Source organism: Triticum dicoccoides, chromosome 1B (assembly GCF_002162155.2).
Source record: "Triticum dicoccoides isolate Atlit2015 ecotype Zavitan chromosome 1B, WEW_v2.0, whole genome shotgun sequence".
Taxonomy (NCBI): domain Eukaryota; kingdom Viridiplantae; phylum Streptophyta; class Magnoliopsida; order Poales; family Poaceae; genus Triticum; species Triticum dicoccoides.
In genome coordinates, this window is record NC_041381.1 from 611,001,143 (window position 1) to 611,028,705 (window position 27,563).

At 49.7% G+C, this 27,563-nt stretch overlaps 1 protein-coding gene and 1 pseudogene across 1 annotated transcript; one reads left to right on the forward strand and one right to left on the reverse strand.

Moving 5' to 3' along the window:
• The first annotated feature begins 14,645 nt into the window (after positions 1-14,645).
• On the forward strand, positions 14,646-16,432 carry LOC119349101 (annotated as a pseudogene).
• Positions 16,433-23,419: 6,987 nt separating this feature from the next.
• Positions 23,420-25,532, reverse strand: LOC119349102 (anthocyanidin 5,3-O-glucosyltransferase-like). Its single transcript, XM_037617115.1, has one exon. It carries the CDS (start codon positions 25,483-25,485, stop codon positions 23,962-23,964), a length of 1,524 nt encoding a protein of 507 aa, XP_037473012.1. The 5' UTR covers positions 25,486-25,532; the 3' UTR covers positions 23,420-23,961.
• Between the last annotated feature and the right edge of the window lie 2,031 nt (positions 25,533-27,563).

Genomic DNA, 27,563 nt, shown 5'->3' on the forward strand with positions numbered 1-27,563 from the left:
TTTACTTAGAACGACGGTAGTAAATAAGATGATCCCTTACAACAATTTCAAGAAGTGTTCTCCCCTAACTGTGCACCGTTGCTAAAGTTCGTCGCTTCTAAGCACCACGTGATGATCGGGTGTGATGGATTCTTACGTTCACATACAACGGGTGTAAGACAGATTTACACACGTGAAACACTTAGGGTTAACTTGACGAGCCTAGCATGTACAGACATGGCCTAGGAACACAGAGACCGAAAGGTCGAGCATGAGTCGTATAGTAGATACGATCAACATGAAGATGTTCACCGATGATGACTAGTCCGTCTCACGTGATGATCGGACACGGCCTAGTTGACTCGGATCATGTAATCACTTAGATGACTAGAGGGATGTCTATCTGAGTGGGAGTTCATAAGATGAACTTAATTATCCTGAACATAGTCAAAAGATCTTTGCAAATTATGTCGTAAGCTCGCACTTTAGTTCCACTGTTTAGATATGTTCCTAGAGAAAATATAGTTGAAAGTTGATAGTAGTGATGATGCGGACAGTAGAAAGCTTATGTCCTTAATGCACCGCTCAGTGTGCTGAACCCCAAACGTCGTTTGTGGATGTTGCGAACATCGGACATACACGTTTTGATAACTACGTGATAGTTCACTAATGATAAACGGTTTAGAGTTGAGGCACCGAAGATGATTTTGGAATGTCGCGAAACATATGAGATGTTTCGAGGGCTGAAATTGGGATTTCAGGCTCGTGCCCACGTCAAGAGGTGTAAGACCTCCGACGAATCTCTTAGCCTGCAAACTAAGGGAGAAAAGCTCAATCGTTGAGCTTGTACTCAGATTGTCTGAGTACAACAATCACTTGAATCGAGTGGGAGTTGATCTTCCAGATGAGATGGTGATGTTTCTCCAAAGTCATTGCCACCAAGCTGCTAGAGCTTCGTGATGAACTATAACATATCAGGGATAGATATGATGATCCTTGAGATATTCGCGATGTTTGACACCGCGAAAGTAGAAATCAAGAAGGAGCATCAATTGTTGATGGTTAGTGAAACCACTAGTTTCAAGAAGGGCAAGGGCAAGAAGGAATGCTTCATGAAACGGCAAAACAGCTGCTGCTCTAGTGAAGAAACCCAAGGTTGAACCCAAACCCGAGACTAAGTGCTTCTGTAATAAGGGGAACAACCACTGGAGCAGAATTACCCTAGATACTTGGTAGATGAGAAGGCTGGCAAGGTCGATAGAAGTATATTGGATATACATTATGTTAATGTGTACTTTACTAGTACCCCTAGTAGCACCAGGGTATTAGATACCGGTTCGGCTGCTAAGTGTTAGTAACTTGAAATAAAAGGCTACGGAATAAACGGAGACTAGCTAAAGTGAGCTGATGATATGTGTTGGAAGTGTTTCCAAGTTTGATGTGATCAAACATCGCACGCTCCCTCTACCATCAAGATTAGTATTAAACCTGAATAATTGTCATTTGGTGTTTGCGTTGAGCATAGACATGATTGGATTATGTCTATCGCAATACGGTTATTCATTTAAGGAGAATAATGGTTACTCTATTTATTTGAATAATACCTTCAATGGTCTTGCACCTAAAGGAATGGTTTATTGAATCTCGATCGTAGTGATACACATTTCCATGCCAAAAATTATAAGATAGTAATGATAGTACCACTTACTTGTGGCACTGGCATGTAAGTCATAATGGTATAAAACGCATGAAGAAGCTCCATGTTGATGGATCTTTGGACTCACTCATTTTTGAAAAGTTTGAGACATGCGAACCATGTCTATTGGTGCATACGCATGAAGAAACTCCATGCAGATGGATCGTTTAGACTCACTTGATTTTGAATCACTTGAGATATGCAAATCATACCACATGGACAAGATGACTGAAAAGCCTCGGTTTCAGTAAGATGGAACTAGATAGCAACTTGTTGGAAGTAACACATTTTGATGTGTGCAGTCCAATGAGTGCTGAGGCATGCAGTGAATATCGTTATGTTCTTACTTCACAGATGATTCGAGTAGATGTTGAGTATATTTACTTGATGAAACACAAGTCTGAATTATTGAATGGTTCAAGTAATTTCAGAGTGAAGTTTAAGATCTTCGTGACAAGAGGATAGAATGTCTATGATATGATCATAGAGATGAATATCTGAGTTACGAGTTTTGGCACACAATTAAGACATTGTGGAAATTGTTTCACAATTAATACCGCCTGGAACACCATAGTGTGATGGTGTGTCTGAACATCATAGTAGCACCCTATTGGATATGGTGCGTACCTTGATGTCTCTTATCGAATTACCACTATCGTTCATGGGTTAGGCATTAGAGACAACCGCACTCACTTTAATAGGGTACCACGTAATTCCGTTGAGACGACACCGTTTGGAGAAACCTAAGTTGTCGTTTCTTAAAAAAATTTGGGGTTGCGACGCTTATGTGAAAAAGTTTCAGGTTGATAAGCCCGAACCCAAAGCGGATAAAATGCATCTTCATAGGACACCCAAAACAGTTGGGTATACCTCCTAATTCAGATCCAAAAGCAATAGAGATTGTTTCTTAAACCGGGTCCTTTCTCGAGGAAAAGTTTGTCTCGAAAAGTTGAGTGGGAGGATGGTGGAGACTTGATATGGTTATTGAACCATTACTACAACTAGTGTGTAGCAGGGCACATGAAGTTGTTCCTGTGGCGCCTACACCAATTGAAGTAGAAGCTTATGATAGTGATCATGAAGTTTTGAATCAAGTCACTACCGTACCTCGTAGGGTGACAAGGATGCGTACTACTTCAGAGTGGTACAGTAATCCTGTCTTGAAGGTCATGTTGCTAGACAACAAAGAACCTACAAGCTATGGAGAAGCGATGGTGGGCCCAAATTCCGACAAATGGTTAGAAGCCATGAAATCCGAGATAGGATCCATGTATTAGAACAAAGCATGGACTTTGGTGGACTTGCCCGATGATCGGCAAGCCATTGAGATAAATGGATCTTTAAGAAGAAGACGGACGTGGATGGTAATGTCACCGTCTATGAAGCTCGACTTGTGGCGAAGAGTTTTTCACAAGTTCAAGGAGTTGACTACGATGAGATTTTCTCATTCGTAGCGATGCTTAAGTCCTTCGGAATCATGTTAGCATTAGCTGCATTTATGAAATCTGGCAGATGGATGTCAAGACGAGTTTCCTTACCAGTTTTCGTAAGGAAAGGTTGTATGTGATACAATCAGAAAAGTTTTGTCGATCCTAAGGATGCTAAAAGGTATGCTGGCTCCAGCGATCCTTCTAAGGACTGGAGTAAGCATCTCGGAGTTGGAATGTGCGCTTTGATAAGATGATCAAAGATTTTGGGTTTATACAAAGTACATGAGAAACTTGTATTTCCAAAGAAGTGAGTGGGAGCACTATAGAATTTCTGATGAGTATATGTTGTTGACATATTGATGATCAGAAATGATGTAGAATTTCTAGAAAGCATATAGGGTTATTTGAAAGGTGTTTTTCAATTGAAAACCTGGATTAAGCTACTTGAACATTGAGCATCAAGATCTATGAGGATAGATCAAAACGCTTAATGATACTTTCAAATGAGCACGTACCTTGACATGATCTTGAAAGTGTTCAAGATGGATCAGTCAAAGGAGGAGTTATTGCCTGAGTTGTAAGGTATGAAGTTAAGAGTTAAAGCTCGACCATGGCAGAAAAGAGAGAAAGGACGAAGGTCGTCCCCTATGCTTCAGACGTAGGCTCTAGAGTATGCTATGCTAAGTACCGCACCTGATGTGTGCCTTGCCACATGTCTGGCAAGAGGGTACAAAGGTGATCAAGGAGTGGATCACCAGATGGCGGTCAAAATTATCCTTAGAGGAATAAGGATTTGTTTCTCGATTATGGAGGTGATAAAGAGTTCGGCGTAAAGGGTTATGACGATGCAAGCTTTAACACCTATCCGAATGACTCTGAGTAGCAAACCGGATACGTATAGTGGAGCAACCATTTGGAATATCTCCAAGTGGAGCGTGGAAGCAGCATTTACAATATGACATAGAGAATTGCGAAGTACATACGGATCTGAATGTTGCAGACCCGTTGACTAAAACCTCTCTCACAAGGAAAACATGATCAAACCCCAGAACTCATTGAGTCTTAATCACATGATGATGTGAACTAGTTTAATGACACTAGTAAACTCTTTGGATGTTGGTCACATGGCGATGTGACCTCTGAGTGTTAATCACATGGTGATGTGAACTAGATTATTGACTCTAGTGCAAGTGGGAGACTATTGGAAATATGCCCTAGAGGCAATAATAAATTAGTTATTATTATATTTCCTTGTTCATGATAATCGTTTATTATCCATGCTTAAATTGTATTGATAGGAAACACAGATACATGTGTGGATACATAGACAACACCATGTCCCTAGTAAGCCTCTAGTTGACTAGCTCGTTGATCAATAGATGGTTACGGTTTCCTAACCATGGACATTAAGATGTCGTTGATAACGGGATCACATCATTAGGAGAATGATGTGATGGACAAGACCCAATCCTAAGCCTAGCACAAAGATCGTAGTTCATATGCTAAAGCTATTCTAATGTCAAGTATCATTTCCTTAGACCATGAGATTGTGCAACTCCCGGATACCGTAGGAATGCTTTGGGTGTACCAAACGTCACAACGTAACTGGGTGGCTATAAAGGTGCACTACAGGTATCTCCGAAAGTGTCTGTTGGGTTGGCATGAATCGGGACTGGGATTTGTCACTCCGTGTAAACGGAGAGGTATCTCTGGGCCCACTCGGTAGGACATCATCATAATGTGCACAATGTGACCAAGGGGTTGATCATGGGATGATGTGTTACGGAACGAGTAAAGAGACTTGCTGGTAACGAGATTGAACAAGGTATCGGGATACCGACGATCGAATCTCGGGCAAGTACAATACCGCTAGACAAAGGGAATTGTATACGGGATCGATTGAGTCCTTGACATCGCGGTTCATCCGATGAGATCATCGTGGAACATGTGGGAGCCAACATGGGTATCCAGATCCCGCTGTTGGTTATTGACCGGAGAACGTCTCGGTCATGTCTGCATGGTTCCCGAACCCGTAGGGTCTACACACTTAAGGTTTGATGACGCTAGGGTTATAAAGGAAGTTTGTATGTGGTTACCGAATGTTGTTCGGAGTCCCGGATGAGATCCCGGACGTCACGAGGAGTTCCGGAATGGTCCGGAGGTAAAGATTTATATATGGGAAGTCCTGTTTTGGTCACCGGAAAAGTTTCGGGTTTTTCCGGTAACGTACCGGGACCACCGGGAGGGTCCCGGGGGTCCACCAAGTGGGGCCACCAACCCCGGAGGGCTGCATGGGCCAAGTGTGGGAGGGAACCAGCCCCAGGTGGGCTGGTGCGCCCCCCACAAGGGGCCCAAGGCGCAAGGGAGAGTGGGAGGGTGCAAACCCTAGGGCAGATGGGCCCTAAGGCCCACCCCAGGCGTGCCTCCCCTCTCTCCCCCTCTGGCCGCCACCCAGATGGCATCTGGGGGCTGCCGCCACCCTTGGGGAGGGAACCCTAGAGGGGGCGCAGCCCCCTCCCCTCCCCTTATAAATACTCGAGGCCTGGGGGCTGCCCAAGACATGAGTTTCTTCCTCTATTGGCGCAGCCCTACCTCTCTTACTTCTCCTCTCCCGCGGTACTTGGCGAAGCCCTGCTGGATCACCACGCTCCTCCATCAACACCACGCCATTGTGCTGCTGCTGGATGGAGTCTTCCTCAACCTCTCCCTCTCTCCTTGCTGGATCAAGGCGTGGGAGACGTCACTGGGCTGTACGTGTGTTGAACGCGGAGGTGCCGTCCGTTCGGCACTCGGATCTCCGGTGATTTGGATCACGACGAGTACGACTCCTTCAACTCCGTTCTCTTGAACGCTTCCGCTTAGCGATCTACAAGGGTATGTAGATGCACTCTCCTTCCCCTCGTTGCTGGTTTCTCCTTAGATAGATCTTGGTGACATGTAGGAAAATTTTGAATTTCTGCTACGTTCCCCAACAACCATGCCAACTTGGAACCTTTTCAGAGTTCATTTCAAATGATTTTAAATTTCATGGTCTTATAGCTCAAAATAATCAGTAAATGCATGAAAAATAACAAATGAAGTCAGAAAGGTTGTAAATTGATGATGTGACTTTGAATGGTGCATTTTGAACACATAAAAACTATGGAGTTCAAATAAGTTCAAAAAAATAAAATCCCTTTGTAACAGACGAATTTCCGTATGAAACCCTGATACTTCGAAGGAGATTGTCTGTTTTGTACACGAAGTGCATCCAGTTTTTGTCGTAAGCCTCTGTACTTTCTTGCACATGCTATGTGGGTGAAATGATGATACCATGCCAACTTGGAACCTTTTCAGAGTTCACTTCAAATGCTTTTCAATTTCGTGGTCTTATAGCTCGAAATAATCAGTAAATGCATGAAAAATAACAAATGAAGTCGGAAAGGGTTGTAAATTGATGATGTGGATTTGAATGGTGCATTTTGAACACAGAGAAACTATGGAGTTCAAATAAGTTCAAAAAAAATGAAATCCCTTTGTAACAGACGAGTTTCCGTATGAAATCCTGATACTTCGAAGGAGATTATCTATTTTGTACACGAAGTGCATCCATTTTTTGCCGTAAGCCTCTATACTTTCTTGCACATGCTATGTGGGTGAAATGATGATACCATGCCAACTTGGAATCTTTTCAGAGTTCATTTCAAATGCTTTTCAATTTCATGGTCTTATAGCTCAAAATAATCAGTAAATGCATGAAAAATAACAAATGAAGTCGGAAAGGGTTGTAAATTGATGATGTGGCTTTGAATGGTGCATTTTGAACACATAAAAACTATGGAGTTCAAATAAGTTCAAAAAAATGAAATCACTTTGTAACAGACGAGTTTCCATATGAAACCCTGATACTTCGAAGGAGATTGTGTGTTTTGTACACGAAGTGCATCCTTTTTTGCCGTAAGCCTCTGTACTTTCTTGCACATGATATGTGGGTGAAATGATGATACCATGCTAACTTGGAACCTTTTCAGAGTTCATTTCAAATGCTTTTCGATTTCATCGTGTTATAGCTCAAAATAATCAGTAAATGCATGAAAAATAACAAATGAAATCGGAGAGGGTTGTAAATTGATGATGTGGCTTTGAATAGTGCATTTTGAACACAGAAAAACTATGGAGTTCAAATAAGTTCAAAAAAAATAAAATCCCTTTGTTACAGACGAGTTTCCGTATGAAACCATGATATTTCGAAGGAGATTGTCTATTTTGTAGACGAAGTGCATCTAGTTTTTGCCGTAAGCCTGTGTAATTTCTTGCACATGCTATGTGGGTGAAATGATGATACCATGTCAACTTGGAACATTTTTAGAGTTAATTTCAAATGCTTTTCAATTTCATGGTCTTATAGCTCAAAATAATAAGTAAATGCATGAAAAATACAAATGAAGTCAGAAACAAAATAAAATAAAATAAATAAGTAATTTGAAACAAAATAATATAAACTTTAATAAAATAGATAAGTAGAAATAAAATAAAATAAAAAAATAAAGTTTAATAACATAAATAAAATTTATGAAACTAAAATTATCAAAGTATTTTCTGTTCAAAACATTATAAGCAACCTCTAGTATTATTGAAACTAAAATTATATAAAATTGATGCAACTAAAATTATCAAAGTATTTTCTGTTCAAAATCATTAAAAGCAAAAAGAACTTTCATAAAGAACCTTTTTTTGTTAGAAACTTTAATAGCAAAAAGAATTATCATAAAATAAAATTAATAAGTAATTACAAACAAAATAAACTAAAATAAATAAGTATCTTGTTGTAAGTAGAAACAAAAAAATAGCAAAAAGAAAACAAAAAAACTAGAAAAAATTAAAAATTTCCCACCAACTGGGCCACCACGGCCTGAATACGACTAGAAACCCATCCATGGGCCAGGATTCAGGCCCGCAGTAGGCCTAGAAGGCCCAACAAGCATAGAAGTAGCAAGTAGGCCCGTAAGCCTGTAGTGCAAAGGAGCTCGAGAGGGGTGCGGCAGTGGGGCTTATAAACCACTGCGTGCCCCTCTCAACTAGCGAGGTAGGACTAAACTTTGACCGCGACGCGGGAAACATAGGGGCCTTTGGTCCCGGTTGGTGGCACCAATCGGGACTAAAGGGGGTGCATTGGTACCGGTTCGTGGCACCAACCGGTACCAATGCCCACCCTTTATTCCCGGTTCGTGCCATCAACCGGGACCAAAGCCCTCTGCTTCCCGCCCTTTGGGCTGCTGAAAAGAGGCCTTTGGTCCCGGTTGGTGGCACCAACCAGGACTAAAGGGGTGCATTCGTCCCGGTTGGTGCCACCAACTGGGACTAAAGGCTTTGATATATAAGCAGCACTTAGCAGTTTCGACCAAATCCCCCACTTCTCCCCCGACGCCCCCTGCTCCTCCTCGTCGTCGTCGCCGCCCGACGTCCCTGCTCCACCTTGCCGTCGCCGCCGCCACCGACGCTGTCAGGATGCTCGCCTTCGGCGTCACCGCCGCCATCGACGCAGTCAGGCTACTCACCTTCGCCGTCGCCGCCGCCCCCTGTGAGCACAGCCTGGTCCCGCGCCCCTGTGCCTCTGTCCTGCACGGCCGCCGCACCGCCGCCCCTGCCCTGAGCTGGCGCCGCGCGCCGCCCCGCCGCCCCTGCCCTGCATTTTTCATAGCATTTTTTGTATTTTTTTGTGTATATGTGTTTGTATGTGTATATATGTGTGTACATGTGCATAGTATTTTTTTCATAAATGTATTTTTTTGTCAATTTATGTATATGTTCATATATATATATAGATTATTTTAGTTTAGTTTAGTATTAAGATTAGGAAAATTTCAGATGTGTAATTATATTTATTCATAAAAATATGTTTATATATATATTATTTATATGTGTAGTTAATTTATATGATTAGGAAAATGTAGAGTGAAAACGAAAACAAACATATAAGAAAAAATGAAGGAAAATGAAGAAGTAAAAGAAAACCGCCCGGCTCGGCCACCACCGCATTTTCATAAAGTGTTTCCACCGCATTTACATGAGGGGGGACGTCAGAAAAAAATAAGAAGAGGAAGAAGAAGGAAAAAAAGGAGAAGAAGAAGGAATAGAGGAGTGGAAGACGTTTTTCTTCTAGTCCTCTATTCCTTCTTCTTCTCCTCTTTTTTTTCTTTTTCTTTTTTATCGCGAACTAGGGCAGAGGGTTGAGGGTCGGGAACTAGGGCAGAGGGTCGAGGGTCACCCTCTCGGCCGTGATAACTTATACCACGGGAGCACCCCCCCCCCGGCCCTCTCGCTCGACCAGAACTCTCGAGGACACCTAAACCCTAGAGAAAAAAGATATTGGTCTCCTACCCCCTCCCGCCGCGCCCTTACCCGACAAACTCTCTCGAGGCCACCCAAATTTACCAAGTTAAAAGAGCGTTGTCGTCGAGGCCACCCCAAACCCTTGAAGCGTTGTGTCCAGGCCACCCCAGACCCTTGAAGTGTTGTCGAGGCCACCCCAAACCCTAGAGAAGCAGCGTCGAGGCCACTAATATGATTCCTTATTGTGATTAGCTAGATAGTTCTACGTTTGCCACTATATATACCCATCTGTCATGTTTGAATAATAATTGACATGTTGTAAATATTTGCAGAAACTATGGAGCACCCCCGAGACGAAGCAACAGAAGCGATGTTGGGGGACATAATCGCACAAGGAAGTGATGTCATTGCATCGTTTCTCAATGACACCGATGGCAGGAAGGACGGGGTAGTGAAGAAGGCTATGATTATGATGGCTCCGGTGACCCATTAATGCCAGTACAAGAAGAGGGTTATGTTCATGATGGCTCCGGTGACCGAACCGAGTCCGGACAGGTATATATATATATTAGTTAAGCCCGTGATGACTAGCTAATTGATGCATTCATTATTTTCATATGTACACATATTAATTAACTCTCGTCTTTCTTCTTTTCTCTAGCCCTCCAGACCGAGCTCAACTTCAGCAAAGAAACGAGGCCCGAAGAAAAAGTTGTGCTCGGATGAAAGGTTTGAGATCACAGCAATCGCGCGCGATGGCAAGCCAATTGAACCCATCCGGAGAAGGGATGCATTTCGTGCTCAGTGCGGGGTTCTTGTTAGGGACAAGATCCCGATCAGTATCCAGCAATGGTTAAAGCCTAAGAAGGAAGACCCTGAGGTGTCTTATGTCTCCGATATGCAGAAAGAAGATCTTTGGACAACGCTTAAGGCAAATTTCACCCTACCGCCAGAGGAGGATCCAGAGAAGCCAGTTAAAGAGCAATTGATCAAGTCTCATGCTCTTAAGAAGATGGCATAACTATTCAGGAGGTGGAAGAATGAGTTGAAAATGTTTGTCGACAAAGAAAAGACACCAGAATTCATCGGAAAGTATGAGAAGATCAGAGATCAATGACCCGCATTTGTGGCCCACAAGACATCGGAAAAGAGTAAGAAGATGTCAGCGAAAAGCAAGATTAATGCTGCGAAGAAGAAGCATCACCATCGCACGGGGTCAGGTGGTTACCTCAAAGCCCGACCTTTGTGGGACAAGGCTGAGAATGACCTGATTGCTAAAGGGGTCGAACCAGAGACATTGAACTGGCCAGACCGTTGCCGGACTTGGTTCTTCGGGGTTGGTGGAACCTTGGACCCTGTATCAGGGAAGTGCGTTTGGACGGAAAAGGAACTGCGAATACCCGTCACGAGTCTTAAGGAGTATATCGAGAAAGCGCAGCAAGGGACGTTCGTTCCAGATAGAGAGAAGGACGAGCTCACAATGGCCCTCGGGAATCCTGAGCACCCTGGACGGACACGAGGCACGCCAGGCTCTATTCCATGGAAGGCTGGCTTTCCGGACGCAGGGGGTTACAAAACCTAGGAGAGGAGGAAGAAAGTGGAGCATAGCCAACTGCAGGCGCTGCACGAAAGGGTACAAGGGCTAGAGGAACGAGAAGCAGATCGCAGCAAACGACCCGCCGAAGCTTCCCCAGAAGCTACCCCGCCATCTCAGTGGAGAAGCAGCGTGGCTTCCACCGAGCAGACTCAGCAGCTGGAGACTGTCTTCACGGCTCCTGCTAGCTACCCCGTGGATGCTATCACGGAGTCTCAACATTGCCACCTTATGACGCGATGGATGACACTGAAAGTCAAGGCGGCTGTTGGCTCTGTTATACCTAATGAACCTGGCTCAACCTACCACGGACGGCCGATTCCAGAAGGATATACTAGGGTGATGGAATATCAAATAACGGACGGGTTTGAGGACCTTCAGCTTGACCACCCTACCGGTGAAGGGGAGATTCGGCTGGGTGCTTCTCTGAAGACTCCATGCCTATGGCGGAAGGAGCTCATCAACCTTCCGAACTGGACACCTCCGCCTCCTCCTCCTCCTCCGGCGAGTCAGGGCACTCCGCCTCCTCCTCCGCCTCCTCCGATGAGTGATCAGGACACTCAGCCTCCTTCTCCGGCACGTGGCGGCACTCCGCCACCTTCTCTGCCTGCGCCGGTGCGCCCGAGCAGCCAGCCTCCTCCTTCTCCGCCTCGTCAACAAGGGCGGAAGAGACCAGCCGCCGCTCCGGTTGCTCCGGCGCGTCGTTCTTCTCCTCCGCCTCGTAAGAAAGGAAAAACAACCGCAGCCGCTTCGTCTGCTCCAGCATCTAGCATTACAGCCAGAGGCAGGCAATACAGATACGGTCATTCTCTGAAGACTCGAGAGAACTTACCATACGAGAGGAGCCAGGAGGAAAATGCGAAGATCATGCAAGCCGAAGTGACCAACTTCTTTGAAGGGGTCAAAGCAAAGAAAAAACCACCTCCGGAGGAGAAGACAGATCTGGTAAAAGCGAAGCGTACTCTGGCTGCCCTGACGAAACCACCAAAGTCTCCGGTGAAAGACAACTATGAGCGCATTCTTACAAAGTCATTTATCGAAGCGGAGCGGTCGGGAAGTACTGTCAGTGGTCAAAGGTTAGCAGAACGACGAGCTGGGAAAAAAGTTGCCCAGCTCGGCGAATAAGCGAACCAATTGTTGCCCCCGCTCTAGGTGTCTAGCATTGTCGTGAATCATAGGGGCGGGACGGTGCCCGGTTATAACGATCTTGGAGATTACCTGGCCGATGATGCACATTTTGATTTCTTGGAGGTGGACGAACACAAATACGTGTACGGGAAGCCTCTTGTCAAAGATGAAAGATCTCTAACAACGATGCTGCGAAGATTTCATGATTGGTATATGAAAACCTGCAGAGAGTCTAGGGGGAGGAATATTTTGACGCTGAGAGTTAGAGAGGAGCATGACCTCATTGGAATTGAACTGTTGAATGTTCCATTTGAGGAGTTCTTCGAGTTTTTCAATCTAAAGGCCCTCGATAAGTTAATGATCACTTGCTACTGCCTGTAAGTAGTACTACTTCTGTCATTAAGTCTCTATATATAGGTCAGCTCTTTCATTGCATGTATTTTTAATTATTCTCACTATATTATGCAGATTGAAGATCGCCGAATTGAAGAAAAGACAAATCGGTGATTTGGGTTCATTAACACAAATCTCATAGATGCATATATGGTTAAATCTCAGGCTAAAGAAACTGAGGCCGAGCTGCTACAATCATTTGTATTAAATCAAAACAAAGCTATAATACTCTTCCCTTACGAATTCAAGTGAGTGTTACTGTCTTGTGCATATTCGGTTTCCCTTATTAGTCGAGGTTATAGTAATGTAATTGATGAGTTATGCATGCGTGGGCAGGTTTCACTATATTCTCCTAGAGATTAAGCTTGAGCAGAGACTAGTAACCGTCTTAAACAATGTGGAGTCTAACCTTTTCCATAAATCCCCAAAATCTGAGGCACCTAAACCTCTCAACCCGCACAAATATCTTCTATACAGTTTTTTTAGGCAATCTGGTGTGTAGTTAGTTTTTTAACTGATGCGATGGAGCTTGTGCACTTGGTCCATGCGGTTAGACAATGTGGAGTTTGTGCACTTGGGCCTCCTCTTTTGCGCTCGATGGAGCTGGACCGTTCGCTGCTTTCCTGGATCGGTCAACCACCCATATTAGACGATACCGTGGCGACTTTCTGATGCTGATTCATGGCGACATTCACTATCAGTTGCCCGATGGCGAAATGTGTGTGGGCTCTTGGAGATGAAGATGTGCTTGAACATGTGATCTCAAATAGGAGTGAAGATCCGAAGCTATGGCTCTTTTGGCTTTTCGATATGCTGAAACATGAAGATTTTGTGAGAGTTCTAATCATCATGTGGACAATTTGGTGGGCCAGGCGACGGGCAATTGACGACGAACAATTTCGAAGTCCCCCGTCGACTATGTCCTTCATAAACAAATACCTCGAAGAATCAGAGATTGCCAATTTTCGAGCGCAGATTACATGTTCCTGTTGTGAGAAGACCGAAGACTAGGAGATCGACAATTCCTGTTGAAGATGCTGCAAAGGCAAATGTAGATGGAAGAATTTTGCACCTTGGGGACAAAGGAGTTGCAGCGGCACTTATAATTTTGTTGCTGTGTTTGATGACCTTGTCGATCCAGCTACACCGGAGGCTCATGCATGTTGCCAAGCGTTAGCTCTGGCACAAGATCTTAATATTCGGAAACTAGTAGTTGCTTAGGACTGCAATTGGTCATTACAAACATCAAGAAGGGAGCTTCGCCTTCATATGCACAAGTTCTGAAAGACATTCATCTTAGTAGTACAAATTTCTTTTTGGCGGGTTTCTGTTTTGAGTTTAGGGAAAATAATTTTGAAGCCCACTCTTTCGCAAAAGGAGTTGCTCACTTTCAATGGGTCACCATGTGTGGCTAGGGTTTTTACCGGATGTTGCTTGTATCCCGCTTATTTGTGAACCTTCAATAAAATCGCTAGTTACCCTAAAGAAAACAGATGAAATTGTGGATTGTCTCAAAAAACAAAAAAGATGAGATCGTGGAAGATCCTTGTGTTTTTTAACACGATCGTGGATGAATCCTGTAACCATATGACGACTCAGTAACAACCATCTTACGCTAATTATCGTGCGAAAAGTTTTGGCGCCTTACAAAATGGGAAGGAGGGAGTATAACCGCAAAACTTATTACTCCCTCCGTTCCTAAATATAAGTCTTTTTAGAGATTCCAATAAGAGACTATATACAGAGCAAAATGAATAAACCTACACTCTAAACTATGTCTATATACATCCGTATGTAGTCCATAATAAAATTTCTAGAAAGACTTATACTCCCTCCGTTCCTAAATATTTTTCTTTTTAGAGACTTCAAATGGACTACCACATATGAATGTATATAGACATATTTTAGAGTGTGGATTCACTCAATTTGCTTCTTTGTAGTCACTTATTAAAATCTCAAGAAAGACAAATATTTAGGAACGGAGGAAGTATTTAGGAACGGAGGGAGTACATTATAGCCTAGAGACTAGAGGCCATTGTAGAGTGAACCTTTTCTAGCTCCTTAATGGGCCATAATCCGTGAAACACACAACATATGGAAAGCATGGGCCAAATCCCCGCATAAAGCGGCTCTAGTCTCGATTCCACAAACGGAGTATCGTCTCCTTAGTCTCCTACACTTCTACTGTTCATCAGCTCATCGGCATCGGCGGGTCGCTAATGGAGGCGGCCAACCCCAATCCCACCGTGGTGCTGCACGCCTGCCTGGGCGTGGGCCACCTCATCCCCATGGTGGAGCTCGCCAAGCTCTTCCTCGGCCGCGGCGTCCCCGTGGTCATCGCCGTCCCGACCCCGCCGGCATCCACCGCCGATTTCTTCTCCTCCACCGCCTCCGCCGTCGCCGACCTCGAGGCCGCCAACCCTTCCATCGCCTTCCACCACCTCCCGCCCCCGGACTACCCTGACCCCAATCCCCACCCCTTCCTGCAGATGCTCGACCTGCTCCGCCTCACCGTGCCGTCCCTGCTCGCCTTCCTCCGCTCCCTCCCCTCCGTCGCCGCGCTCGTCCTCGACCTCTTCTGCATCGACTCCCTCGACGCCGCCGCGCAGACCGGCGTCCCGGCGTACATCTACTACACCCCTCCGCCGGCGACCTCGCGGCGTTCCTCCACCTGCCCCACCACTTCGCCACCACGGAGGGGAGCTTCAAGGACATGGGCAAGGCGCCCCTCCGCTTCCCCGGTGTCCCGCCGATCCCGGCGACCGACATGCCGCACACCGTGATGGACCGCGCGGACCCGATCTGCACCATCAGGATCGGGCACTACGGGCGCATCCCGGAGGCCAGGGGCGTGCTGGTCAACACCTACGAGTGGCTGGAGGCGAGGGCCGTGGGGGCGCTCAGGGAGGGCGTGTGCGTCCCCGACCGCCCGACCCCGCCGGTGTACTGCATCGGGCCGCTGATCGTCTCGGACTCGGCGGCGGCGCAAGGCGAGCGGCACGCGTGCTTGTCATGGCTGGACGCGCAGCCGGAGCGGAGCGTGGTGTTCCTCTGCTTCGGCAGCATGGGCGCCGTGTCGGCGGCGGAACTGAAGGAGATAGCGCACGGGCTGGAGAACTCCGGCCACCGCTTCCTGTGGGTCGTGCGTACCCCTCCGGCTGACCCGGCCAAATTCTTCCTGCCGCGTCCGGAGCCAGACCTGGACGCGCTCCTCCCGGAGGGGTTCACGGAGAGGACACGAGACAGGGGGATGGTGCTGAAGATATGGGCGCCGCAGGTGGAGGTGCTGCGGCACGCCGCCACCCGCGCGTTTGTGACGCACTGCGGGTGGAACTCCGTCCTGGAAGCGGCGTCGGCCGGGGTGCCGATGCTGTGCTGGCCGCAGTACGCGGAGCAGAGGCTGAACAAGGTGTTCGTGGTGGACGAGCTGAAGGTCGGAGTGGTGATGGAGGGGTACGACGAGCAGCTTGTGAAGGCCGGGGAGGTGGAGAAGAAGGTGAGGCTGGTGATGGGGTCAGAGGAAGGGGAGAAGCTGAGGGAGAGGCTGGCATTGGCCAAGGAGAAGGCTGCCAAAGCGCTGGCAGACAGCGGGCCGTCGCGGTTGGCGTTCGCCGAGTTCTTGAAGGATTCGAAGCTCTCTACATAATCAAAGCACACAAGATAGGTACAGGATTGGTGTTGGAATGTGTGATTCTAATGGTTTGAATCAATTCCCACCCTGAAGTATGAACTTGTGCTTGTGCTGAAAGTTATAATAGCTGCTTCAGCAATATATATTATTGAAATGATTTCATAGCTCTGCTTCTGAATTCAAACTGAAGCTTTCCTCAGTTATGTTGTACTTATACAGAATTGACAGTACATATGACTGTTTTACTTGGCCCATGCTTCCTTGATGAATTTCTGTGGACTATGGCTATTATTTTAATTTTACTGGTGGCATGAGCCCTCCTACTCATGACGCTGAAATGCGAAATCACAGTAAGCGCCTAAATACGGAAGCACAACCTACTCATGATGTTCTTTTCTTGGAAGAACTCAGGTAAACCAACTACTTAAATGGAGTTGTTTTTCCATGTCAGTTTTTGTCCATTGCATTGCCCCTTTAGTCTTTTCTTGGCCTCCTATTATCCGCGCAAACCATTTTCATTGGTATGTTGGTATAGCTTTAGTTTGTTTTGTGGAGCATATAAGCTATACTGAAACATGTTTCTGTTTGACTTGCCCCTTTTGAAAGCTTTTAGAGACTACTCTGTTGCTGAAATGGATCTCACCGCATGAGTAGGAGGGCTCACGGCACCAGCAAACATTTACATAAGGTTTATGAACACATCTCTGTTGATGAAATGGATTCACAAACTTTTGAATGAGCCTAATGATTCTTTGTGGCAACAATTTTTTCTGAAGAAATACTTGCCTGATGGTTATTTCATTTTTATGTCTGTTAAGAAAGGATCGCAGCTTTGAAATGGTTTGGGAAAGATCAGACACTGGTTTCAGTGGGGGGAAGTTTTTGTGGTTGGCAATGGGAGACAGGTCAGGTTCTGGCTAGATGTTTGGCTTGGCGATACTACTTTGAAAATCAAATTCCCTGAACTGTTCCTTGTGGCTTCTGATCCTGATATCTCGGCAGCTAAGGCTTATGATTTAGAGACCCACTGCCGGGATATTCATTTCAAACGAGCTTTCGGGAGTTCAGAACTCGAATGTGGGGGGAATTTATGTCTTTGCTTCAGCCCGTATACCTGCAGAATTGGGCTGACAAAAGTGTAGTGGAGTTTAACTAACAATAATATTTATACTTCTAGACTTCTAGTCCATGTGTCCATTGCTGACTTTTCTGGGAGTGTGGACTCCTTGTGTGACGACCCAATGATGATCAGATCGCACGAGAGGGGAAAAGGGGATGAGATTCAGGGAAGGGAAAGTAGCTTTACTTGCAGGAGAGGAAAGTTCAGAATACAGGGGAGAGATGACAGAGTGATCACACAACACACGCATACCCCTCTCGCCCATGCAGGGGCTGGTAATATAGCTACTCTCGACTTGGCCCCACTGCTGATCTGGCCAGCGATGACTTGTCTCCCCCTTTCCTATTGGCTACTCAGGTCCACCGTGGCACTTGCAGGTGCAGGTGTGACATTTCCCCCTCCATCAGAAGGAGCGTCACCTGGCGCTCCGGCCGATCCCTGCCAGATTGCGGTGGCCGGAAAACGAAGCTTTAGCGTCTCGTAGTCTTCCCATGTCACTGCTGCGGGCGAAGCGGAGTTCCAGCGCACTTGAATCTGCACCAATGCTGCGTTGCCTCGCTTCACCATGCGTCTGTCGAGGATCTCCACGGGCGCCGTCTCCACCATGGACAGATCCGGTGGCTTGGGCAGCTCGGCGAAGACAGGGGTGTAGTTGGGCGTGTACGGCTTCAGTTGGGAGACATGGAAGACGTTGTGGATGCGACTGTCCGGCGGCAGGATCAATTTGTAGGCGAGAGTCCCGATCTTGGCCTCCACCTTGAATGGCCCGAAGAATTTGTAGGCCAGCTTGGCGCAGGGTCGATTGACGACGGAGGACTGCGTGTACGGCTGAAGCTTCAGGAGCACGTCCTCGCCAACCTGGAAGCTTCGTTCCATGCGGTGGCGGTCGGCCTTCTTCTTGAACCGTCGTTGAGCTTGCAGCAGTTGATCACGGAGGCGGGCGGTGTGCGCACCCCAGTCCCATTGCTCGTTGTCGAGGACCGGCGCCGGCTTGTCGTCCCAGAGCGCCGTGGCCCCCAAATTGGGCTCGGTGCCATACAGTGCCTTGAACGGGGTGCAGTTAAGGGAGGCGTGGAAGGAGGAATTGTACCAGAATTCAGCGGCCGGAAGCCACCGGTGCCAGTGATGGGGGTCGTCGTGGATCGCGCAGCGCAGGTACATCTCCAGGCATTGGTTGACCCGCTCACTTTGGCCGTCCGTCTGCGGGTGGTACGACGTAGAGTACAGCGCGCTGGTGAAGATGCGATCGCGGTCGGAGACGATCGAGTTTGGCACGCCATGGAGCTTGACGATGTTATCCCAGAATGCTCGCGCCACCTTTGTTGCGTTGAATGGGTGACGAAGAGGGATGAAGTGGGCAAACTTGGTAAGACGATCGACGACCACCATGATGGAGTTGTAACCTTCCGAGGTAGGCAGTCCCTCGACAAAGTCCATCTTGAGCTCCTGCCAGGGTGCCGTGGGAACAGGCAATGGAGCCAGACGCCCGGGCGGCCGGCAGTGCTCGTGCTTGGCCTGCTGACACACCAGGCACTGCTTGACGAAGTCGTCGACGTCGCGCTTCTACCCAGGCCAGAGGAAGAGCTTCTTGACACGCTGGTGCGTGGCGGTGATGCCGGAGTGGCCCCCCACCGCGCTGTCGTGGAACGCGCTGATCAGCTTGGTGCGGAGCGCCGTGTTGCCGCCGATCCAGAGCCGGTCGCCGCGGCGAATCAATCCCTTGTGCAGCTCAAACCCCTCCTCGTCTGGACTGTGAATGGCGAGGCGGGAGAGCATCTCCTGCGCTGTGGCATCCGTCGCGTAAGAATTGGCGACCTCCTGCACCCAAGCTGGCTGGCAGAGGGAGAGCGCGGCCACGCTCAGTGCAGCGCCCACCCTAGATAGAGCGTCAGCTGCGCCGTTTTCTGCTCCTCTCCTGTACTGGAATGTGAACTGCAGCCCCACCAGTTTGGACATAGCCTTGCGTTGCAGATCCGTCTCCAGTTGCTGATCCCCCAAATTTGACAGGCTTTTGTGATCTGTGAGGATGGTGAAAGGCCCGCGCTGAAGGTAGGCACGCCACTTCTCCACTGCCATCATCACTGCAAGAAACTCTTTTTCGTATGCAGACAGTTTCTGGTTTTAAACACCCAGTGCCTTGCTGAAGTATGCCACTGGATGACCCTCCTGGACAAGCACCGCGCCGATGCCAGTGTCACACGCGTCGGTCTCGACGACGAACGGCTTATCAAAGTCAGGCAGAGAAAGAACCGGTGTGCTTGCCATGGCGCGCTTGAGCAGATCGAATGCCGTCTGCGCCTGTTCTGACCACGCGAAGCCCTTCTTCGTCAGTAAGTTTGTGAGCGGCTTGGCAATAATGCCATAGCGCTCTACGAACTTTCTGTAGTAGCCAGTTAGGCCGAGGAACCCGCGGAGCTCAGTGGCCGTCGTGGGCATAGGCCACTGCAGCATCGCATGCGTCTTGTCGGCGTCCGTGGCCACTCCCTCCTTGGAGATGATGTGCCCCAAGTATTCGATGCTGTCCTGCGCGAATGAACACTTCGAGGCCTTGACGAACAGCTCATGCTGACGAAGAAGGTCGAACACTTGCCGCAGATGCTCCACGTGCTCTTCTAAGGTGCCGCTGAAGACTAGGATGTCGTCGAGGAAGATGATGACGAACTTGCGCGCGTGCTTCCCGAAGATCGCGTTCATCAGACACTGGAAGGTTGCCGGTGCGTTCGTCAGGCCGAACGGCATCACTCGGAACTGAAAATGGCCGTGGTGTGTCTTAAACGCTGTCTTGTGCTCGTCCTCTTCTCGCATACGGATTTGGTGATAGCCGGCACGGAGATCGAGTTTGGAGAAATATGCCGCGCCGGCCAGTTCATCGAGGAGCTCGTCAACGATCGGCAAGGGAAACCGATTCTTGATGGTGATGTCATTGAGTCTCCTGTAATCGATGCAGAAACGCCAGGTCCCGTCCTTCTTCTTGACGAGGAGGACTGGTGCTGCGAAGGGGCTCACGCTGTGGGTGATGACGCCGGACTGCAGCATTTCTTCGACTTGTCGTTCGATCTCGTCCTTTTGCAGCGGTGAGTATCGGTACGGGCGACCGTTCGCCGGTGGTGCGCCGTCCACCAGAGTGACTACATGATCGTACTGCCGGTGTGGTGGCAGCTTCTTAGGTTCGCCAAACACGTCGGCAAAGTCGTCGAGGACCGCTTGCACTGCTGGGGGAGGGGGCTTGTCCTTGTCTCCGCTCGGTGCGCGCCAGTCCACGACCGCCATGTACCAGATATCGTTCCCGGCGTGCCACTTGGCGAACTGATCCGGCTCGATGTAGTCGATGTTGGTAGTGGTGCCCTTGGGACGAACACCTTGGAATGTCACAGTCTCACCCTGATGCGCGAAGGAAATGGTCTTGTCCAGCCAGTGACAGTTCATGGGACTGTTTTGTTCGAGCCAGTCCATGCCCAGCACGCCGTCGTACGCCCCGAGCGCAAGCTGGCGCATGTCCGTGCTGAATGTGTGTCCTTGGCACCACCACTGGACAACCGGAATCATGCTGTCACAAACCAGGCGCTCCCCATTGGCGACGCGCACCTCCACGGGCGGCAAGGGCGTGCTTGTGGCCTTGATCCGTTCCGCGAACGCCTGTGATATGAAGCTGTGTGTACTGCCCGAGTCCACAAGCAGCAACATCACCTGATTTCCCACCATGGCTCGAAGGCGGATCGTGCGGCGCGAGTCCCCGCCAGAGACCGCGTGGGTGGAGATGAGGCAACACTCCGGTGCGGGTTGCTCCGGTGCAGGTGCGTCCAACAGGTCGAGTGCGTGCACTGCATCGTCAGTGAGTACCTCGCCGTAGTCGCCCACTTGAATGGTGAGCAACTGCGTCTGCTGCTTGCAACGGTGCTCGCGGGAGTATCTGTCGCCGCACTTGAAACAGAGCCCGTTGGCGCGACGGAAGTCGAGGAGTTGGCGCTCGCGGGCGAACTCGTCGTTGGCCGGCCGAGCCGCTGCTGCCGCTGCTGGTGGCCGCGGGGGAATCATTGCGGGCAAAGGCGGGGGCCGTCCGGCTGGAATCAGTCGAGGGCGTGGGCGGCGAACATCGATTTCTTCCTCCTGGATGTGGGCCAGTACCGAGGCACGCGTGATGCTGGTCGGAGCCTGAAGACGTACCGCGGCGCGCAGATCGTCCTGCAGTCCGAGGAGGAACTGGGTGACGAAGAAGCGCGGGCTCAGCGAGGCGTCGAGGGCGAGTAGATGGTACATGTGGGCTTCGAAAGCCGCTCGATACTCTGCCACCGTGCCGGTTTGCCGCAGATGCAGAAGTTGATTCATCTCTAGCTCGAACTCGTCCGCCCCAAATTCTTCGCGGATCGCCGCATAGAAGGCGTCCCATCCTAGTGCGCGATGAGCCTGACGGTACGCCTGAAGCCAGTGAGCTGCCTGTCCTTCGATGTACAGCGTCGCCATGGTCACCCAGTTGTGTGGTGGAACGCGGTACAGCTCGAAGTAGGCAACGCATCGATCGATCCATAGGTACGGAGCGGAGCCGTCGAACCTTGGGAAATCATGCTTGGGCGGCTTGGTGAAATACTCCTCTTGCCGTGGCATCTCCGTGTCGTGGTGGCCCGTAGCGAAGTCACCGTGGTGTGGGCCGTCCGCGCGCCCCCCGCCGTGTCGGAGTTGAAGCAGAGGAGGACCGTTGTTGACGAGGCGAGGTTGTGGCGCGTGTGGATCCGCCGGTGCCGCGGAGGAGCCGGTGAGTGGGCCGCCCCGGGGTGTACTTGGTGGTCGGCCGCGCGGCGAGGTCGCGGGTGGTGGTGCGGTGTCGCGCTGTTGACGCACTTCGTCGACGTCGGCCTGCGTCAGATCCACCTGCCGGCGCAGGTGAGCGAGGTCGACAGAGACCTGCTTGTTGAAGGCGATCTGCGCCTCCGCTTGCTTGTCGCCGGCGAGTTTGCTCTCGTCGAAGCGGGTGAGCAGGGACGAGAGCATGGACTTGAGCTCCTCCGACGATTCCGCCATGGCGATTAGGATATGCTTGGTCTGTGCCGAGGGTTTGGAAGATGGCGCCGTGCCTGCTCGATCGATCTAACCCCTCTTGGGATTTTGTGTCGATTTGCCGAAGCAATTCAACACCCAAGCGGTGGATGTTACAGATCAATTAGAGCGGAAACCAAATCGGCCGGGATCGAAAAAGGCTCTGATAACCAGTTGTGACGACCCGACGATGATCAGATCGCACGAGAGGGGAAAAGGGGATGAGATTCAGGGAAGGGAAAGTAGCTTTACTTGCAGGAGAGGAAAGTTCAGAATACAGGGGAGAGATGACAGAGTGATCACACAACACACGCATACCCCTCTCGCCCACGCAGGGGCTGGTAATATAGCTACTCTCAACTTGGCCCCATTGCTGATCTGGCCAGCGATGACTTGTCTCCCCCTTTCCTATTGACTACTCAGGTCCACCGTGGCACTTGCAGGTGCAGGTGTGACACCTGAAAAAAATGTGGAAAATCAAGGTGAAAAATGTCTTGAATGGGTGTTTGGTGGATCTTATGGACTACTCGGAACAAACTTATTTTGAACGCGTGGGGTGATCTTCTTGCAGCATTGGCAGGTTCTGTGGACAAGGAAGCAGGAGATCTTGTTCTTCAACAATGTCGACGCTGCCTGCGGATACTGCGCTGCGCTGATCTCTTGGCCAGTTGAAGATCCTGGATTTTGTTGTTCTGCCCTTTGCTTTACTGTCTTTTTTTTTTCTACTTTTGCTGGTGTGCGGTTCTAGCCCTGTGTGGCTGTGGGAGTTTGGTCTATTGCATTTTATCCTGATGTTATATTGTAAGCTGGCACATCCAGCAAAACCTGGTTACCATTTGGTTTAATGATAAGCAGGCCATACTCATAGTCCTGCTACCTGAAAAAAGAGACCGCTGAGACAGTGATAGGCTCTTAGTGTATTTGTTAAGAATTGTGCACCTAGCTAACTGCAGATCTACTAACAAAGGCATTGGTCTAGTGAGGCTGCCATTGGCGAATGAGAAGGCTGTGGAATCGCAAGCAAACAGGGGACCGTCGGAGATGGTGTTCTTTGAGTTTTATTGAAGGACTCAAGAGGCTACCCGGAGTGACCAAGCACAGAAGATGGCAACAATATTGGTCTTGGAATTGTGTGATTTTGAAGGTTTGCATCAACCTACCCTCTCCTAGTCTGAAGTACGAACTAGTACATGTTTGTGATTTTACAGGCTTACAGGAGGTGGTAATACTAGTAGTTATGCTGTGCAGATTAGCTGCTTTGCTCTCAAATGGCATGCCATAGCTAGTTTTGCTTCCAAATTCCAAACTTAAGCTGCGAAAACTGCAAGCTTTATGACAATATGTCACGGTAATAATCAATGCATCTGTTCAGAATTGACAGTCACGATGAACAGTCTTGAAAGAAAGAAACAGTCCAGTCACAATGAACTGCTGTAACAAGAACCTCTGATGATTTGGTGCCGACATTATTCAATTTGATTGATATAATATTTTGATTGAGCACTGAGCCCTGCTGCATTGGATACAGTAATGCAAAGTCATAATTTTCTCTCATGCTGCTGAGAAAATCTGCATTATCTGAAGAATTCTGCAAGTTGTTACTTCCATTCCTTCCTTCCAGAGTACTACATCTGTCATCCAGCTTAATCAATTGTTGCATCCCCCATTCTCCATGCTGCTCTTCTCCAAATCCCTCAAGAACTCGGCGAATGCCACTTCAGAAGACCCGCCGTCGCCGACCGCGTCCGACGCCATCTTCCTCGCCGTCGCAAGCGTCTCCCTGAGCTTCCTCCCTTCCTCCGTCTCCATCGCCAGCCTCACCTTGGCCTCTATCTCCTCCGCCTTCACCATTCTCTTCTCGTACCCCTCCAACGGCACGGCGATCTTCATCTCCTCCACCATGAACACCTTGTTCAGCGCCTGCTCGGCGTACATCGGATAGCATATCATCGGCACCCCGGCCGTGACCGCCTCCAGCGTCGAGTTCCAGCCGCAGTGCGTCACGAAGGCGCCGGTGGCGGCGTGCCGCAGCACCTCCGCCTGCGGCGCCCACATCTTGAGCACCATCCCTCTGTCCCGTGTCCTCTCCATGAACCCCTCGGGGAGGAGCGCGTCCAGGTCTGGCTCCGAACGCGGCTGGAAGACGTCGGCCGGGTCCGCAGGTGGGCTCCGTACGACCCACAGGAAGCGATGGCCGGAGCTCTCCAGCCCATGAGCTATCTCCTTCAGCTGCGCCGCGGACACGGCGCCGATGCTGCCGAAGCAGAGGAACACGACGCTCTGCTCCGGCTGCGCGTCCAGCCACGCGAGGCACTCGTGCCGCGTCTCGCCGGACCCGCTCTTCTTGCCGTCGTTGGCCAATGGCCCGACGCAGAACACCCTCGGCGTCGGCCGGCCGGGCACGCAGACGCCGTCGGCGAGCGCCTTCAGGGCCGTGGGCTCCAGCCAGTCGAAGCTGTTGACCAGCACGCCCCTCCCCTCCGCGATGCGCTTGAACTGGTACATCCGGGTTTTGGTCATGTCCAGCTCCTTGTCCTGCACCGACAGCGGCATGTCCACCGCGCGCACCGAGCGCATGCCGGGGCTGTGCACGAGCGTGTCGCCCATGTCCTTGAACGACGGCAGGCCGGGGTAGAGGTACGGCATATTGAGGAAGATGGCGAAGTCGCTGGCGGCGGAGGCGAAGAAGAAGTAGGCGGGGAGGGCGAGCTCGGCGGCGACGTCGAGCGCGTCGACACAGAACATGTCGAGCAGGATGGCGTCGGCGGGGGCCGGCAGCGCGCGCAGGAAGCCCCGGAGCACGGGGTTGGCGAGGCGGAGCGTGTCGTGGGCGCGCTTGATGGGGTGCGCGGCGGGGTCCGGGCTGGCCGGGGCCGGGAGGAGCCGGAAGGCGATGGACGGGTTGGCCTCGGCGAGGCGCGCCACCGCGGCGGCCGAGGTGGGGTCGCCGTCCGGCGGGTCGACGACGGCGACGATGGCGCTGTGGCCGCGGCGGAGCAGGTGCTTGGCAAGCTCCACCATGGGGTTCAGGTGGCCCACGCCCAGCGACGGGTAGAGCACGAACGTCTTCTTCTTCTCGGCCGCCGCCACCGCCGCCGGCGGAGCCATGGCCGAGATCAGGGGGAAGGAGTCGGGGAGAGTGTGTGCGGAGGAGTGAAGGACACCACGCATAGTATTAGCAGAGGGGAATAAAAGTCGGTTTTTGGCAACTGGCGAGTGGAACAAAAGTAGGCCACGAGAGGTCATCACGTCCGTCTACCTCAGCCATCGCCGGTGACGATAGCCTGGCACAGCAACCAAGTGGGAAATACGTGACGGATCGTGGTTTGCGCGCTGCCGCCCCTGGACTGGAGCATCTCCAACGTGCGTTTTTTCTCTTCTTGAGTATCTCCAATGTGCGTTTTTTTATCTTGAGTACCATCTACAACGTGCGTTAGCTTGTCGATTAAAGTCTTTTACTTTATTTGAACCAATAACAAATTACTCCAGCCAATTTTGCGAACGTGATGACCCGCAAAAATTCCGGCGAGTATGCGGGTTCGGACCAATTTTGCGGCCAGAACAGACCCCGCATACTTGCCCGGCCCGCAAAAACTTTTGCCGCAGCCCGCAAACCGCCCCCCCTCCCCTGAGCGCTATAAGTGTGGTTCCGCGACCCTTTTACGGGTCCAAACCCTATCCCCCGCTGCCGCGAGCCACCCGATTCCCCTTTCTCCTCTCCCAATTTCTCGCTGCCGGCGACCCTCCGCCCCGCCTCCAGCCGCCATGTGGGGGCGAATGTGGAGCTCCGGACGCGGCTCCGGCAGCAGTTCCGGCCGGGAGAGGGACCCGGAGCGCGAGCGGCGCGTCCGGTCCGACGGCGGGAGGAAGCGCGGCGCGCAGAAGTGGACCAACCGCGGGCTTTCTCCGCCGGCTAGCTTCGACCGCCGCGAAACGGTGGAGTACGACCACCGGCGCGCGTCGTTCTCCTCAGCGCGTTCTTCGTACGCCGGATCCTCCTCCTCCGCCGCCACGGGCTTCCTCCCCGTGAAGAGGGAGTGGTCGGACGAGGAGGAGGAGCTCGAAGCCCTCGAGTGGCGGCAGGCGGTCGCCGACAATGTCGCCGCCAACGAGAAGGCGAAAGAGTGGCGCCGCATCCGCAAGGAGCAGTCGGAGAAGTACGTCGATCTCTGCAGCTCCGACGATGAGGATTGAGCGCCCGGCTTCTCTCCGGCGTCGTCCAGTTGCCGCGACCTCGCCGCCGTCAGATCCGACCCCCTAGTACTAGTTTAACGTAGTATGTAGTATAACTATGCTTGTAGTTTGTGATGAACTATGTAGTATGACATAAACAATGTAGTATGTGATGAACTCTATTCATGCAATTTCTCCCGCGAAACAATTTTTTCAAATTATGCAGGTTTAGATACGGGTTCTGCTCGGCCGCGTAGGTTTTTGACCCGTAAAACCCGCAAACGCGTTTTGCGGGTCGTATTTTTGCGGGGTCTGCTAGAGTTGCTCTTACTCCCTTTGTAAAGAAATATGGTGATCTAAACGCTCTTATTATTATTTTACGGAGGGAGTATTTATTTTTTGCGGGGAAATAACACATCGTATTAGTGCTCTATAATACCACATCTTCAGTGGTCTAATAGTATTCTCTCCCATTTAAAAAAGAAAGTAAGATTATGTCGTCTGCTCTTTCTTCATCCAACCTTATGGTGGTTGTAGTTTTTTCTTTCTCTTTGATTTTTTTCCATCACATTTTCCTAAAAGATTTGGCATTGCCACACAAAATCAATTTTAATTGTTTTCACAATTTTTGGGCATTTTTACTGTTCATCCAAGCTAAGATACTCCGCCTCCCTCTCGTCTGTCTGCAGTATTTCATGGGTTATCTAGTTATTGGCCGTGTGTCACGCCTTATGTTTTTTTCTCGCTTCTTTGCGGGGATTTTTTTTGTCAATTTTTGTTGTCTAAATCCAAAGCTAGCTAGTTAATCCGTCTTTTTTATTTTTGCATTTTCTCAGTTATTGTACAAGCGGCCATCCCAGTTCATTCATCCTTTTCATTTTTGTATTTTTGTAGTTATGTTACTTCACAAAAGTATATTAAAATCACCCTTTTATTTATTTATTTTGTCTTGGCTGCCCCTTTATTTTGTGTTTCTTAGCGTGCAGGAAATCCTCCACCAAAGTTGCAACTGCAAGCAATATAACCCCGACTGCAATGGCATGGCCCTCAAAAGGACTTCACTAGCGGTGGAAGAG

Excerpts from the sequence above, each read along its gene's own strand:
- LOC119349102 (XM_037617115.1), bottom strand. The coding sequence starts at position 25,485 with ATGCGTGGTGTCCTTCACTCCTCCGCACACACTCTCCCCGACTCCTTC.